The 16,149-nt window shown below is 40.9% G+C and overlaps 4 protein-coding genes across 4 annotated transcripts; 2 read left to right on the top strand and 2 right to left on the bottom strand.

Annotated features, from left to right (window-relative positions):
• Positions 1-260: 260 nt before the first annotated feature.
• Positions 261-1,761, bottom strand: LOC117567255 (putative gustatory receptor 47b). Its single transcript, XM_034247104.2, has 3 exons — positions 764-1,761; positions 545-706; positions 261-486 (listed from the first exon to the last, which is right to left on the bottom strand). Exons 1-3 carry the CDS (start codon positions 1,742-1,744, stop codon positions 328-330), a joined length of 1,302 nt encoding a protein of 433 aa, XP_034102995.1. The 5' UTR covers positions 1,745-1,761; the 3' UTR covers positions 261-327.
• Positions 1,762-1,823: 62 nt separating this feature from the next.
• LOC117567259 (probable N-acetyltransferase san) lies at positions 1,824-2,976 on the bottom strand. The gene is made up of 3 exons (XM_034247109.2): positions 2,835-2,976; positions 2,378-2,701; positions 1,824-2,321 (listed from the first exon to the last, which is right to left on the bottom strand). Exons 1-3 carry the CDS (start codon positions 2,840-2,842, stop codon positions 2,111-2,113), a joined length of 543 nt encoding a protein of 180 aa, XP_034103000.1. The 5' UTR covers positions 2,843-2,976; the 3' UTR covers positions 1,824-2,110.
• Positions 2,977-3,126: 150 nt separating this feature from the next.
• Positions 3,127-3,856, top strand: LOC117567258 (mediator of RNA polymerase II transcription subunit 29). The gene has a single exon (XM_034247108.2). The coding sequence runs from the start codon at positions 3,154-3,156 to the stop codon at positions 3,766-3,768; it is 615 nt and encodes a 204-aa protein (XP_034102999.1). The 5' UTR covers positions 3,127-3,153; the 3' UTR covers positions 3,769-3,856.
• A 127-nt stretch (positions 3,857-3,983) lies between these two features.
• On the top strand, positions 3,984-14,439 carry LOC117566770 (protein telomere ends associated-like). The gene is made up of 13 exons (XM_052005403.1): positions 3,984-4,171; positions 4,225-4,521; positions 4,588-4,899; positions 4,958-4,996; positions 5,063-5,428; positions 5,491-6,173; positions 6,476-7,226; positions 7,267-7,368; positions 7,433-9,673; positions 9,732-12,138; positions 12,202-12,733; positions 12,788-12,874; positions 12,929-14,439. Exons 1-13 carry the CDS (start codon positions 4,077-4,079, stop codon positions 14,422-14,424), a joined length of 9,408 nt encoding a protein of 3,135 aa, XP_051861363.1. The 5' UTR covers positions 3,984-4,076; the 3' UTR covers positions 14,425-14,439.
• Positions 14,440-16,149: the final 1,710 nt, after the last annotated feature.

The following is a 16,149-nucleotide window of genomic DNA, read 5'->3' as shown; positions in this document are numbered from 1 at the left end:
TGCAAATTACAGTATTTTTTTTCATAATACCGACTCTAATTGTTTGGTCCCACTACATACAAATTTATTCAAAAATCTGCTAATCAGAAACATTTCTAATTTTAAATGTGAGACATTCAAGAAATACTACATAGTTGAAACGGAATACAGATTCCTTTAAAGATTTATAGAAAAGATGGATTTTCGACGGTTTAAAAAAAAAAATTATTATTATTAAAAATTTGAGATTTAATTCTTAAATTTATTTTTTATTTTTAAAAATTAATATAGTATTGTGAACATTTTGCAACCATTTGATTATTTGTGTCTTTGAATAAATTGTCAAAGTTAATGACTAAAATCTTGATGAGTAATTTGTCCTATTGGCTTAATGAGCTCAACATCCTTTGGAATTACTATAGGATGTCCTTGTTGTTTATCCTTCTGCTGCAGTTGAAACAGCAGCTGCACGAGGACAATCACGTAGCTTATCAATCCATTAAAAACCTAAAAGGTTAATGAGTTAAAATCTTAAGACTGATACAAAACTGAAGTCTTATTTTACCACATAAATCATGGATACGTTACAGGCGAAACTGTTGCCAATGGTTGCCACATGATTGTTATGCATCCGCCAGTGCTGGAAGCATTCAATGAAAGACTGTATGGACTTGGAATGCTTAAAGTGCACAGCATATTCACTAAGCAGGCGCAAACAATTTCGTTTCTACAAAGGAATTTCATTAGGAACAATTATACGCAAGGATTCTGCACCTAAGCTCACCTCGCGCTGTAACGAATATCCATAGCTGCAGGTGATGATAACCTTATAGACGTGCACCACCAGATGTAGAGTAAGGAACGCATATTGCGTGTCGAGTCGCTCGAAGCGCAGCAGCTTCTGGCAGAGCACATAGACAAAGCAGGTCATGTGGGTGAAGTCGTAGAATATGCCTGTGGCAGCCACAGCGCCACACACGCCATTCATCTCGGTCAGCAACTGGGAACAGCACTTGGAGTAGTCAAAGAGTTTGCCAATCTGTTGATGCAGCTGCTCCTGCTCTTGAACCGTCGCATACTTGCCCCGGTGGATGCCTTTATAGAATTGCTGCAGCAACTTCATGATGAGGCGATAACGCAGACGAAGATAATCCATAAGAGCAATGTGCACAAAACCCATGGCACCCAAGCTACCCGTTAGCCAGGAATAGGTGCAGGCAATCAGTAAGGTGGATGCCAAGCCACAACTGCAACGTGTCGTGTCTAGCATGAGCGCCAGCGTTACCAAGTAGTAGCTGATGGTGATGCCAACAGTGCCATACCAATACTTGGAACGTGTGCGCTGGTATCTCCATTGGACTTGGGGGAAGCCTTCAGAGATTCTCGCATCCAGCAGCTGCATGCTTGCCAGCAGTCTAATGTGGCGTCTGCGATGTCCGTCGAGTGTAACGCAATAGTGCAAATAGCTAACAATGCAAGAGAGCGATTCCCAACTAAAGATGAGCTTAACTAGCGGTGTCATATGACTAAACATGGCCTGCGACATTTGTGGATCGTTCAGCTTAACGTAAATGCCGGCCACAAAGCCAAGAATCAATGCCAAGCGCATTGCCATTGCGTAGATAAATTGCAGGGGCGTCGTCTTGGGGCCACCATTGCGTTGACTGTGCAGCCTGAATGTAATGACGCCCCAGTAAAAGAGGAGACTGTACAGGCTATTGTAGCAATAGACAAATCCAGCGCCGTCTGCTCCGTTCCTCTGCATCGCTTCAACTGCGGCATTGTGAGTGTTACTTATGACTAGTTGGCTTAATTACATGTAGATAACATCGAAGCGCAAAGACAAGTTTTGACAGTTCGGTTTATTTAGCGCCAACTCGCTTGGTACATGGTCCTTCTTCCAACTAAACTATCAGGAATCGGCTATAAACGTTGTGTATCTATAATTGGCGTACTTTTAGTCCTAGTGCATGTTGTTGTTCTTGTTATATTGATGTTTTGCTGTTGTTTTACTGTATCCATCTAACTGTTTGATTTTGTTCAATGTGAAAATTTATAAATTAAATATCTAAATATGTTGTTGCTGGTTCATGTTGCGGTTTCATAATGGTGATGAAGCAGCTCCTAGTTCTCAAGTTCGACGATCCTTCTTCTCGTTCACGGAACCATTGCTGAAGGCATGATTATTATGTATATCGGACTTCTTGCGTCTTAAAGCCTTTTGGAGCACATGGGCATCCGCTGGCTCGATGCGTTTGTAGTATTGCTCTTTGGTGTCAACGATCTCAAAGCCAAACTTTTTGTAAAACTCGATAGCGCCATCGTTGTTAATTTGCACATGCCTAGCAAAATTAAAATGTTATTCATCATGATCACTAAGAAGATTCGAAGCACTCACAGAAAGATACTGTCGAAGTTGCCATCCTTCTCAGCATAGTTGAGTATGTGCTCGAACATAACGGTGCCGATGCCCAGGCGTCGATAGGGCGATAAGCATCCCAAGGTCATGATATACAGGCGTCGCTGATTGTCCGTTGTGTCAATGCGACAGCACACGGCACCCACAACAATATCATTGTAATAGGCAAGTTTCGCAAGTTCACCGGCATCGAGCACGTCCACATAGAATTTGTCATTGTAGGAAACTGGAAAGACCACGGTGTTGAGCTTCTTCAGTTGCTTAATGTTATGTGGCGTAACATCGCCCAATTCGATACTGGATCTGCAACAAACAAACAATTGGCATACACGATGATTCTAATTATTCTCAATGTATTTTTTTAGGTTAGGGTTTTTAGGCGCCCTTAGGACAAGCTATTTTTTCTTTAGTCAGCTTTATGCATGCTTACGCTTACCTAGTCATGTTTTTTGTTTAGGAAAACTTTTAACGTTTTAACAGTGCGCTTTGCGCCTTAATTTTAAATAGATATTATTTTTTGTAATAAAAATTAGAATAAAATGTTATTAACTTGATAAATTATCTTCGCGTTACAATCGATACCGATAGATTTGCTATCGACAGCAAAACAGCTGATAGGCTGTAAGCTAGAGTGACCAAATTGTTGGACCAAAAACAAGCACCACTTTTTATGCATTGCGCTGTTTACTTTTGCGGTCACACTGTCGAAGAATTTTCGTTGTGAAAAGTTGTAAAGTTAAAGTTCAGAAGACGAAATGAATCCAAACATGAATATGATGCAAATGTCAGGGCCATCCATGATGCAAGTGTCGCCGATGATGCAATCCTCGCCGCAGCCCATGATGCCAACCGGTCCTGTGCCGGGACCCGTGCCAATGCAGCAGCAACAGCATCAACAACAGCAACAACAGCAGCAACAACAACAACAACAACAGGCGGAGAAACTGGACAACATATCGAGGGTGAAGAGTCTGCTGGGTCCCTTGCGTGAATCAATGTTCCTGACCATACGTTCCAGTGCCTTTACTCTGCAACAGAACAATCTGGCCGATAATCTCAAGCGAGACACAGGTGGACACGGCCATGTGCCGCGATTTGACAAACATCTGGAAGATTTCTATGCTTGCTGCGATCAAATGGAGCTGCATCTGAAGACTGCCATTCAGTGCATGCAGCAGTTGACATCGTCGCAACATTATCTACCTGGTGCCGTGACCGCCATGCGCATGGAGAACTTTATGCAGGATAATCCCGCTGGACCAATTCCCTATCCCACTTATTTGAATACAGTACGTGTGCATGTGCAGTCTGCAAAGGATATTCATGATACGCTGATTAGCGCGGCGCAAAATATATCACAGGCTGATTGATAATTAGAGTACTTTTATGTTTGGCATTAGATCTTAATTAATACGTAATGCACTTAAGCGTAATCCAATTTGTTATATGTACATTTAATAAAATATATTTAATAGTTTTTCCAACTTGGAATATCGTTCAATTTTCTAATTCGCGGCTTGTTTTGTTTTATTTTTCACCAAACTCACCACTCTCAGTTAAATGTGGTAACTTTTTGTTTGGCAGTCGTTGGTCACTCTGAATGAATCTGGCGTCCAATGTTGTTAATATCCCGCGTTTGCAATTTAAATGACTCTTATTTATTAAAAGTTGACATTAAATGTCGACAGTAAAGCGGAAAAAGAAGACGAATGGTGATACGCGACAGTCGGAGCAGTTGCGCAACTGGTTGAATAAGTCAAAAAACACAAAATGGTAATATTAAAATTTGATAAACATTTGTTTGTTCATTGTGAATTTCGTCGCAGCATGCCGCCAGTTTCATTCAAGGTGTTTTCACAACTGGTGGAGAATCTGCCGGACATTGCCTTTCAGATCCAGGTGGAAGGGTCTGCCAAACCAAACGGCACTTTGGATGAATGTGCAGAATGGTTTTACAATGAATTCTACAAAAATTCAGCCATACGAGAAAAGTACGAAATCAAAGTAAGATCCTGTCCACTGGCTATCAAAAATAAGTTGTTGCAATTGCCCATAGCAGAGGAAGCTACAACAAATGCAACTGGAACTGCAACTGAAATTGGCGTTGATGTCGCAATTAAAAAGTAAGGGAAAAGATAATGTAAATAACAAGGCTAGTAATTAGATACTCATTATTTCATTATTTTCAGCAGCGGTCGTTTCCAGTTTCCCGTTTCATTTGCAACGTTTAAGCAATACATTAATAAGCAACGTCTTATTAATGATCTCCTGCGGAAGAAAACAGATCAAGAGCGCCAATTGGTGCTGGGCGACTCCAAGAAATTGGGGGATTTATTGCGCAAAGGTTACAACGTGTTTTATATGTTTCCGCATCGTCGTCGCTTGAACAAATACGAATTCAAGGAAGCGTCACCAGAGATACTACAGCTGCTGCTAAAGCCTGGAGTGCCGCTCGACGAGGCAGCCGCCAAGACAGTAAGTGAATCGCCAAGTTCCAAAAGGTAAGATTCTTTCTCTTCATCTCATTAGCTTTTTAGTATCAATTGTCTTCCATTGCAGTCGAAAGAATAAAGCAAGAGCTATTCAGCTTCAGGAGAGGTGGGTTAGATTCTAAACAATTATATCACAACTGCGCTACAACGATCCATTCTCTTAATTTTACAGCCTTACCTCCATAGTGTCCTTCGATGTTTTTGAAAAGTTCATCAAGAACATCTATGAAATTGTTTGGCAACTAAAGCTAAACGACTTGAAGGATGAAGGCTTCGATAATTGCGCTAAGGCTTATTACATAGCCTTCTATTTAACGCCGGAAATACGGGAGAGAATCCAGTACGAGTTTGTGCCTTGCACCTCATCAATGAGAAATCGTCTGCTGGCGTTGCCCAGCGAGGCAGATAGGGCGATTCTTCTCGAGATGCAGAAGATATCTCTCGAGATAGCAACAAGTCAAGAACTGGAGCTAAATGTGATCAGTCCACCCGTCGAGCAATTGCAAATTGTTGATACACCCGAAGTCTCTTATGAAGTGTAGCTATATTTGAAGACATATGTTATTTGCAAAGCTCTACAACTTGTGATCCCTTTTTCAGACAGGTGACGTATAATAAGGATGCCGCTGAATCCAATGCAATTCCAAAAGATGCTTATCCTGTGACATTTAAGTTATTTAAGCGCTACATTAAGAATCTTGACGGGATTGTGAGCGAAATGTTAAGCAGCGATGAGTACAAAGGCAAAACAAAAGATGAGTGCGCCTTAGAGTATTTTAAGGCCTTCTATACAACTTCCCAGATACGTACGAAGTTCAAGCCAGAACTTAAGGCTTGCCCGTCAAAGATTCGAGCGAAATTACTTGCGTTGCCAGCAGAAGAAGAAGTAGTTGTTGATGTTGTGGATATTGACAACGATGTACCGAATGAGGGAAACCCGCCAAAAGTATTAACTGTTGCTCAGGATAAGGATAACGTCGTCGATTTGCCCAGCGAAGGAAATCTAGTTAAGATTAAAGGCATAAATTATACATACCCGGTTGATATCAAAACATTTCTGAGATATATCAACTACGATGAACTCAAGAAACAACTGGTCGATGCTCATGCAAAAACCAAAAAAATTGGCGATGAGGCGAATGAAAAACAATTGTTTAAACGTTTTTACTATTCCTTTTATCTTGATAAGAGCTTGCGGAAACAATTTAACTATAATTTCAACGCAGCGCCAGCTCATCAACGCAGTAAATTTACCGAAATGGCAGTTGCAAATACCGGAAAAACATGAAGAATTGCCGCAACAAGTAGCGAACACTGAACTTGATAAGACTTTGGAAACGTAAGAAGTTGACGAGAACTCGAGGCTTGTCCGTGATATCAAAAATTCAGCGACTTGTTGCCAGCCGAAGAAAAGTAATTCTGATATTTGGATCTTGACATCGACTTCAAAGATCGGACGCTTTATGAGTGTTTCCTGTAACGTTTTGATTTACCCCACATTCTAGTTAAGATTGCATAATGTATTTTCTAACATTTCTTATCACTTCATAGATCGGGACGCTTTATATTTCCTGTGTCTTTTGAGATATTCGTTGCATTAACTACGATGAGCTGTTGCATCCATTGCTCTTGCATGTCACTCAACAATGCAATGAAGAAGCACGGATGATTGCAAAATCGGATCCGATGCGATGTCGTAATGTCTTTACACGATATTATCGCTCGTTTTATGTGCGACCAATTGTTCGCAAGCAGTATGCCTATCGTTTTGAGTCTGTTAGTGCATCATTAAAGTCCAAATTGATGCAGTATGCAGTACCTCTTAACGCAAGAGCCAAAAAGGAGATGAATATAGCTGCAACAACTGGCGCACCGAAGGCGTGTGCGGCCGTAATTGAAGAGGGAACAACGGAGACAGAGGTAGATATGGAGATAGACGAAATTGTGGAAATCACTGAATTAAATGAGCCAAACGTGGCTTCATTTGGGAATGGAATCGCAATTGGAAGAAAAAAGAATTCCGTGGTGGCTCCAAGTGAGGCTTCTAATGCGTCCGGGAAAATTGCAAATACGCAAATTACGGAAGAAGTGATCATTTTAAACTCTGAGGATACCGATGTGTCCCTCCAAAGAACACCCTTAATGGTAGAGGCTTCAACAACTGTAGAAAAGACCTCCAATGCATCCGGCATTCTTAGAAATAAAGCAATGATCGACTCAGAGAATACCCATACTTTCGCCATTGGCGAAAAGGCTGCATCACCTAGAATGACAGCTAATATAACGGAAAAACGCGAAGAAGAATTGCCGCAACAAGTAGCAAACACTGAACCCAGGTATGTTATGAATTTTTATTTAATCTACTAGATTATTCAGAATTGTCTTCTATTTTAGTACCTCCACTCAGATCTGTGAACAGAAACAACCGATCCTTGAGTGCAGTGATTGTGAACTTTATGTAATGGAGGAAATTACAAAGTATGTGACGACGCTACTGGATTGATTGTTTCATGTATTTCTAACATTTCTTATCACTTTATAGTTTGGGACGCTTTATATTTCCTGTGTCTTTTGAGACATTCAAGCGTTGCATTAACTACGATGAACTTCTGCATTCATTGCTCTTGCATGTCACTCAACAACGCCATGAAGAAGCACGATTTATTGCAGAAACGGACCCAAAGCGATGTCATAATGTCTTTACACAATTTTATCGTTCGTTTTATGTGCGACCAATTGTTCGCAGACAGTATGCTTATCGGTTTGAGTCTGTTAGTGCAGAATTAGAGTCCAAATTGATGAAGTATCCAGTACCTCTCGACGAAACTGCTAGGATTACGATGAATATGGCTACAGTTAAAGATGTGACAACAACTGGTGCAGCGAGTGCAGCCGTAATTGAAGAGATTACTCCGAACGAAGTGATAATTTTAAGCTCTGAGGATACCGATGTAAGTTTCCAAAGCACACCCTTAATGGTGGAGACTTCAGCAACTGTAGAAAAGACCTCCAATGCATCCGGAATTCTTACAAATAAACCAATGATCGGCTCAGAGAATACCCATACTTTCGCAATTGGTGAAAAGGCTGCATCAACTAGCTCTGAAAAGACGAATGATGACTTTATTGCGGAAAACACGTCTGAACTTAACACAAAGAAGATGCACACATCGTCAATTCCCGGTTGTGAAGTAGAAAAAGTTAAAAATACGCCAATAACTGGAACAGACAAATCGGATGTGGTCAAAATTACAGCAATAGCTGGTATACAGATTGTCCACGAGTCTGCAATTGTTGAAAATACAGCAACTGGAGTAGTAACAACTATCAAAGAGAATATGGCATTAAGTGGCATAGAGAAGAAAAAGCCACATCAAGAGTATGAAGACAGTCCATCAACGACTCTGCCAGTTTCATTCAAACTATTTAAAAAATATATCAAAAATCTGGATGCAATTGTTCAGCAAATGTTGAAATGCGATGATCACGTTGACAAGTCAGAGGATGAGTGTGCTTTCCAATATTTTACAGCGTTCTATTTGGAGCCAGCCGTACGTGAAAAGTATGAGTTCCAGATCAAACCTTGCCCAGCAAAACTGCGCGAAAAAATACTTTCAATACCTGTAATTGAGCACGAGTCGGAGCATGGAGCTGAGCTGCAACTTGGAGTAGAAGCTGAGCCAGAAAGAAATGAAAGCCCCGCGGAACTGCTGGACATCAACTGTAATTCGCAGCAAAGCAATGACAGCGAACCGCTTGTTGTAAGCCAAAGGATTATAATAACGCTAAAAAATATGGTCTATGAATTTCCAGTTGCGCTGCAAACATTCAAACAATTTATCAACTATGAATCATTAAAACTGGAGCTGGTCAAAACCTACATGAAAGATAAGCCCAAAAGTAATGTGGAATCGATTTTAAACGACGAGCGAATTAATTCATCATTGTTGCGCCGCTTTTATCACTCGTTCTACATTGAGCCCCGAGTGCGAACATTTTTTAAGTATAATTTTAACGCTGCTCCAGTTGAGTTCAGACCGAAACTGCTCGAATATGCTGTGCCACTTGTTAGGGCAACAAGGCCTATTACGACCGAGAAGGTCGCAACGGTTGAAGTTGCGCAAAAGGAAAGTGAGTTGCAGTTAGCTGTAAACTCCACACAGGACTTCAATGACAGTTCAGAAAACAATGCGGCATTCGCGCAAGTCTCAGCGCAAGAGCAAAGATGTCTCAGTGTTGACTTAGAAACAATTGCAAAAAGAAAAGATACTGAAGTTCCTACTAGTCAAGGCGCTGCCCAGTCACTTAATATGGACTCAATGCCAGCAAAGCGAGCGTGTGTTGTGCCCCAACTTAATGTTTCAGCTGTTTGTTCTACTGGCATTTCGCCGCCGTCGACACAGTGCTCTATAATGAGCACGCCGGAGACAAGTGAGCAGAGTGCTAGTTCAGCTGCTGTTGCCTCGTCACTGGAGAAAGACTCACCGTTGTGCAGTCTGGAATCAATGGCACCTTTGGTACAAAGCAGTAGCTCTGAGAAGAGTAAAACAAGTGATGCTGAAGCTAGTGAGGTCTTGCAGCAGCAGCTAGAGTCCCACTTGCAGTCTCCGGATGCGTTGTCAGCGACGTCCGAGATTGAAGATCAAAGCAGTAATGAATCAACAGTGATTTACAATGATAAAGCTGACAGATCCATTGCGGATCATACTTATAACATATCTTGGTCATCCGAATGCGAAAGTTTAGAAGATATATATGCAGATAGATCGGATGAATTAGAGATGTGAGTGAACAAAGCATTACTGACGAAGATTTTTCACTAATTACTTTCCTTTTTGTAGATTGGAAAAGCTGAATGTAATCGAATATATACCACATAACTTGACATACTATATAGCACATCGGACGATGAACCTGAGAACTCGTGCATTGTTGGAGAAAGATTTTATAATTGCTAGAAGACCAAAGCAAAAAGCAGAGGAATTAGCAACCATTGCGAAACGAAGTGCTACAAACCCACAAACTATTGCCAAAAGTTATACTACTGGCAACAAGACTATTCCCATGGTTGAAATATTTCCTAGCTCTATATCAAACACAAAGACTTTTTTGGCAACAACAGCAGTTGCAGCGCCCTTAAAATCGGCATCAGTTCCAGCCACAGTGACACTAAGAAAAGCTAATAAGCAAACAATTGCAAACATCAAAGCTGAAGCTGAAGATTCTACTGAAATTGCAGAGGCTGCAGATAACAATGAATCTAATCTCGTTGATGTTAAGGAAGACATCGTTGATGTTGACGAAGATATCGTTGATGTCGATTGCTCTACAGCAAATGTTGCTAATCAACATCAGAACACAATTTCGGCGCCAGAGATACTAGAAAAAGTAAGAACGAAAAAATTTGCAGGTAGAAGAACCGAAAAAGTTACAAGAAAAGTGTCGCGCTCCATTGCAACTGTGGTTGACAATTCAACAGAGATAACTAAAGGACCGAGGACGAATGCAGGTGAAAGTAATAAAGATAAAGTATCTGGCATAGTTACAGCAACAAATGTTAAGATAGGCTCAACAGTAGTCGCCACAAATGAAACAAGTTCGAGAGAATCAACTACAACAACAGCAACAGCAGGAACTAGCGAAGTAGTCGTCAAAAATGAATCAAGTTCGAATAGTGTCCCAGAAACACTTCCTAGCACAACAGCAGAAACTAGCAAAATAGTCGCCGGGAATGAATCGAGTTCAAAGAGTGTTACAGAAACACTGCCTAGTTCCACAGCAGCCACAAAAACAATTCCTAGTTCAACAGCAGCAATAAGTGAAGTAGTCGTCAAAAATGAATCAAGTGCGAATAGTGTCCCAGAAACACTTCCTAGCACAACAGCAATAACTAAGGAAGTAGTCGTCGCGAGTGAATCAAGTTCGAAGAGTGTCACAGAAACAATTCCTAGCTCAACAGGAGCACCTAGCAAAATAGTCGCCGGGAATGAATCGAGTTCAAAGAGTGTCACAGAAACACTGCCTAGTTCCACTGCAGCCACAAAAACAATTCCTAGTTCAACAGCAGCAATAAGTGAAGTAGTCGACACGAATGAATCAAGTTCAAAGAGTGTCACAGAAACAATTCCTAGCTCGACAGCAGCCACAAGCGAAGTAGTCGCTTCGAATGAATCGAGCTCGAAGAGTGTCCCAAAAACAATTCCTGGTTCAACAGCAACAATAAGTGAAGTAGTCGTCAAAAATGAATCAAGTTCGAATAGTGTCCCAGAAACACTTCCTAGCACAACAGCAATAACTAAGGAAGTAGTCGACACGAATGAATCAAGTTCAAAGAGTGTCAAAGAAGCAATTCCTAGCTCAACAGCAGCAACTAGCAAAATAGTCGCCGGGAATGAATCGAGTTCAAAGAGTGTCACAGAAACACTGCCTAGTTCCACAGCAGCCACAAGCGAAGTAGTCGCTACGAAAGAATCGAGCTCGAAGAGTGTCCCAAAAACAATTTCTAGCTCAATAGCAACAACTAGCGAAGTAGTCTCAGGGAAGGAATTAAGTTCGAAGATTGCCCCAGAAACAATTCCTAGCTCGACAGCAGCCACAAGCGAAGTAGTCGCTACGAATGAATCGAGCTCGAAGAGTGTCCCAAAAACAATTCCTAGTTCAACAGCAGCAATAAGTGAAGGAGTCGACACGAATGAATCGAGTTCAAAGAGTGTCACAGAAACACTGCCTAGTTCCACAGCAGCCACAAGCGAAGTAGTCGCTACGAAAGAATCGAGCTCGAAGAGTGTCCCAAAAACAATTCCTAGCTCAACAGCAGGAACTAGCGAATTAGTCTCTGGGAATAAATCTAGCTCGAAGAGTGTCACAGACACAATACCTAGCTCAACAGCAGCCACAAGCGAAGTAGTCGCTACGAATGAATTGAGCTCGAAGAGTGTCCCAAAAACAATTCCTAGTTCAACAGCAACATCTAGTAAAGTAGAAGTAAATAAGGCATCATATACATCGGCAACAAAAGCATTAGAAACGGTTTCGGAGGCAACCAAAGCAACTGCGCCTCAAGCAATAGCTTCCACTGATGGAGCAAGGGACACAACTAAAACGGCTCTAGCAGCTGTCGTCAGTGAAAGCAGCTCATCGCAATTGAAGGAATCAAATAGGGCAGTAGCAAAGCCGACAGAGGAGACACCAGTTGCACCAACGACATTCAATTTAAATTCGATTGATTTCTTTGCTCCCATTGGCAAGGTATTAAACCTAAATTCTTATTGTAAACATCTCGCTAATGGTTATTTATTTCATACATTTTAGGAGCATAACTTGAAGTATTTAATCTACACTAGCCATGGTCTGAAGCAAACCGTTTGGTGCATACTATCGCAGTTGACTTGTTCAGAGTTCAAGAAGTATACTTGTATACATAACGGCGAGTCCTTTTATAAGGACGAAAGTCTATTTTCTCGTGTCTATTCCCATGTGATACACGAAGGAAATTGGCCAATTAACCTGTATGTCAAGCTGCCAATGCTGATTGAACTATTGCGCAGCAAAGATGTGCAAATTGATGAGCTGGATTTGGCACATTTTTCCCCCAAGGTTCTGCATTCGTCTGAGCTCATGCGTTACACCAACTTTGACGACATTGCTGAGCGTAATTATCGCAATCGCACTGGAGATCGTGTCAACAATCTAGTGGATTTGTTTTCTGAGGTCGAGAACTTCTACGTAGAGTGCTGGATGCAGGATCAGTGGATTCAGCAAGTACCTCGAGTTACATCCCAGGAATTAAAGCTAGCAAATGCAAAGATTGAGCCCGTTGCATTCAACATTCCGGAATGCAGAAGTAAGTCTGTAAACTGCTGTGACAACAATAAGTTAATGGCATATTTTTTACCAGTTCCAATTTGCTTGCACGAGAAAGTGCCCGAAGCTGTCATAGAAATCGAGTCTGAGACGATCGAGTTATATGATAATTCGCCACAGGGTAAGCTGCAGCTTAGAAATTATTGCTTGCATTTACAATATTCTTTCTCTCTAGACATCCTGCAAGATTCAGATTGTCCAGCAACCCAGCTGGAGCAGTCTATTGCTGGAAACAATCTATTCGTGGACGTTGAAGATGTTGACCCTGCAACACAATTGCCGGAGACTCAAAGTGATCCACTTATGGAAACTTCTATAGAGATGCCTACAGTTCAAATCAAACAGGAACCTGTTAAATTGCTCAGCAATATGCGCTTTACGATCGATAGCTCGCAGAGTCAAGAGGTTGTATGTGAAAGCATATCGCCAGAGGAACAAATTATCAATCTAGATGAGGATGACGAAAGAATTGCAGCGGAATTGTCGTGCTTCGCAATTGTACCGCCCAAGGATAGAAGTCCTCCAATGTCGTTCCTTAATGCTAATCTTTCAAAATGCGAGTTTAATGATCTAATGAAGGATGTGAGTTTATCTCCCGAGCTGCAGTTGCAAATCACCAATCAATTGATGTCTTTGGAGACGTCACAGATTGAAGTTGCTACTTCGCCAACAGAAGAATCGCAAGTTCCAGTTGCAGACGCTCCGCCAGCCGCAACCGCAACCGCAGTGGCAGCTCCTGCTTCTCCAGTTCGATCTGTAACAATTAGAAAGCCCAGTCGAGCTTTCAAATCTACTTTACCATGCAAAAGACCACGTTTAATGGCGGACAATGTGCCACAGTTAAGGCATGACTTTCGTCCGTTACCTTTCACTGCTGCGGTGCCCAATCAGGCGACTGTTAATCCCAGTCCGCAGCAAGAGTTACCCACAACCTCCTCCAGCCAGGTCCAATCACAGTCGCAGCAGGACAGCTCTGACCCTCCCATGACTGCATCCCAAGAGCTGGCCACGGATAACACTTTGATGGCATCATCACAACTGCAACACTTACTGGATGCTCCGCATGTCAATGTGCGACAGGTAAATGAACTCCCAATGGCGGTGGATTGTGTTAGTGATAAGAACGATAGGGCAAGTTTGTCAATGCCTCAGGCTGTGTTGCATCAACAAATTGTGTTCAGCACGCTTCAGCGCTTCATGTACTTTGAATCGCTGACTACTTCGCAAATAGCCAAGTACCAGATCAATAGTCTGTCTGTGGGCAGCTTGCATCAGCAGGCGCTGATCTCTGTTAATGGACAACTGTTCAAAGTTAATGGCCCGTTGTTGGAGCACCTCTTTCCTCATTTGAAACGTAGTTTGCTGCAGGATTTGCAGCATCTTTTAAACAATGTTGGTGAATTCATTTACAACTGTCGCCTTAACTTGCACCAAGACACCAAAGAAGATTTACGTCTTCGAGTGCTCTATGCATTTATGAGAGCCTCGCCTCCTTTTACCCACATTCGCCTCCAGTTCGAGAACGCGACTCGAGAGTGGGCAACTTTTAGTACAACCAATGAACGTGATAGGGATTTGTTGCGACAAAAACCCAAATGTGATGTGCGCGCCAGTTTAAAACCTGAAATACTGCAACGTATGAAAGAAGTGAAAAGTTTATGCTACTTTTAGTACTAGTTTTATTAATTATTATATTAAACAAATAAAATAATTGATAATAGTGTTTGTCTAAAATAGATTTCCTTTCTTTTCAGAGGCGACATTGAAAATGGGTGATGTTGAAGATTGTAAATTATTTATTGTTATTATTATTATGCGCTGTTATTTTAAAGATGAAGTTTTTCCAGTTCTATACAAATAAAATAATTATTTAAGTAAATATTTATTAGAGAACGATGTGCATAACACATCGAAAATAATTGTATAGAAAATCGCAAAATTCCTTTTTTTTTTGCTCTGAAATATTTGATATACATATTTAGGATTTTTGGGAATATCCGATTTTTTAAATGTATTTATGTAAATTTACAACTACTCTTAAATTGTACTATTAATTTTTACAACTGCCAAAATGTAATTCGTTTAATAAAATAAAATTTCTAATAAAACATTTTTTGTGTGCTATTTTCGACATTTTTCTAGTTTGTCAGCAGAAAACTTAAAAAATTAGAATCTTTTCAATTAATCAACTAACTCGATTTCGATTATTATTAAGCCAAGCTTACACCGATAAAAGCTCAGAGTTGATTTCTTGTGCTTTTTGCAGTGCTGCATTACGATTGCAGCTTTTTGCAAAATGGCGCTCAATTTCAAAGTGCATGAAGAGTTTCAGAGTGCACTGCATTAAAATAAATTATTTGGTGCATCATTTATAAATTCATTTAGGGATAAAATGACATGATGTGTATCATCTAAAATTCTTCTCTAATTTTGTGTTAATTGTCATGCTTTGCTCTCACAAATGTCAAGATCATAAAACTTGGCCTTGGCATGATATATTTTGATAGATATAACTTACCTTTATCATTATCCACACAGACATATCGTTCAACCCTTTCAAATATTACCACAAAACAAAACAATACAAACGAGCTACCGAAAGAAGAACAATTTAATTAGCGATGACATGTTGCCATTTAATTTTCCTGTAAAAAGTGTAATTAAAAATGTGCCCTTCGCAGTCGTTTCGTTCGCTGGCAGTTGAAGGGCGGGGCAGTGACAGTGGCAATGTGGCAGACATTGTCTATAAAGTTGTCGCAGCCGTTAAGACAACAAACACACACACTCACATTCACGGGCGATCATATATCGGTAGGTCGGCGATAAATCATATTGCGGTTGCTTCTGGTGCATATTAGGCTCTAAACGACAAGATAATCTATGGTCTGGCCACGGCAACAAAATGTTGCAAGTGGCAATAAATTTGGAAAATACAAAATACGCTGACAATTTTCCATACACACATATGTATGTGTGTGTGTGCGTGGATGGGGGGTGTCCTGTGTGCACACACACTGAGGACACACAGGACACAGAGTCACGTCAACACTTTCAACTCTTTGTTGTGTGTGTGGCAAGTTATTCCTTCGTTTTATGCCGCTGTTGTTGTAATGTGTGTGTTTTTATTTTCATTCGTATCCTTTCGGCAATAAAAATTCCGTTTGCTATTTATCTTGATTGTCCCTTCGCTCAAGTCCAAGTAGTCGCCGTTTGTCGCGAGTCACTTGAATGTGGCTTACATTGTATAGCTATAGCTATAGCTACCGTGGTCTGTCGCGACGCTAGAAATTTTTTGCTTAATGAAATGTACATAAAACTAAATGAAATTAAGTTTCTGACGTGCTCCTCGAGCACCAAGAGAGTCCACGCAGCCCCCAAGTCCAAGTGCCCCAATGT

The sequence above is a fragment of the Drosophila albomicans genome, chromosome 3 (assembly GCF_009650485.2).
Source record: "Drosophila albomicans strain 15112-1751.03 chromosome 3, ASM965048v2, whole genome shotgun sequence".
Classification (NCBI taxonomy): Eukaryota; Metazoa; Arthropoda; class Insecta; order Diptera; family Drosophilidae; genus Drosophila; species Drosophila albomicans.
The sequence above is the reverse complement of the archived record's forward strand: the minus strand, read 5'-3'. Positions and strand labels throughout refer to the sequence as shown.

Bases quoted from the DNA above. Each gene is read 5' to 3' on its own strand.
- LOC117567259 (XM_034247109.2), bottom strand. The intron at 2,322-2,377 runs GTGAGTGCTTCG...TAATTTTGCTAG, and splicing joins AACTTCGACAGTATCTTTCT to GCATGTGCAAATTAACAACG.
- LOC117566770 (XM_052005403.1), top strand. From the start codon at position 4,077: ATGTCGACAGTAAAGCGGAAAAAGAAGACGAATGGTGATACGCGACAG. The intron at 12,734-12,787 runs GTAAGTCTGTAA...ATTTTTTACCAG, and splicing joins CAACATTCCGGAATGCAGAA to TTCCAATTTGCTTGCACGAG. The intron at 12,875-12,928 runs GTAAGCTGCAGC...CTTTCTCTCTAG, and splicing joins ATATGATAATTCGCCACAGG to ACATCCTGCAAGATTCAGAT.
- LOC117567255 (XM_034247104.2), bottom strand. From the start codon at position 1,744: ATGCAGAGGAACGGAGCAGACGGCGCTGGATTTGTCTATTGCTACAAT. The intron at 707-763 runs GTGAGCTTAGGT...ATTCCTTTGTAG, and splicing joins GATATTCGTTACAGCGCGAG to AAACGAAATTGTTTGCGCCT. The intron at 487-544 runs GTAAAATAAGAC...TTAACCTTTTAG, and splicing joins ACGTATCCATGATTTATGTG to GTTTTTAATGGATTGATAAG.
- LOC117567258 (XM_034247108.2), top strand. From the start codon at position 3,154: ATGAATCCAAACATGAATATGATGCAAATGTCAGGGCCATCCATGATG.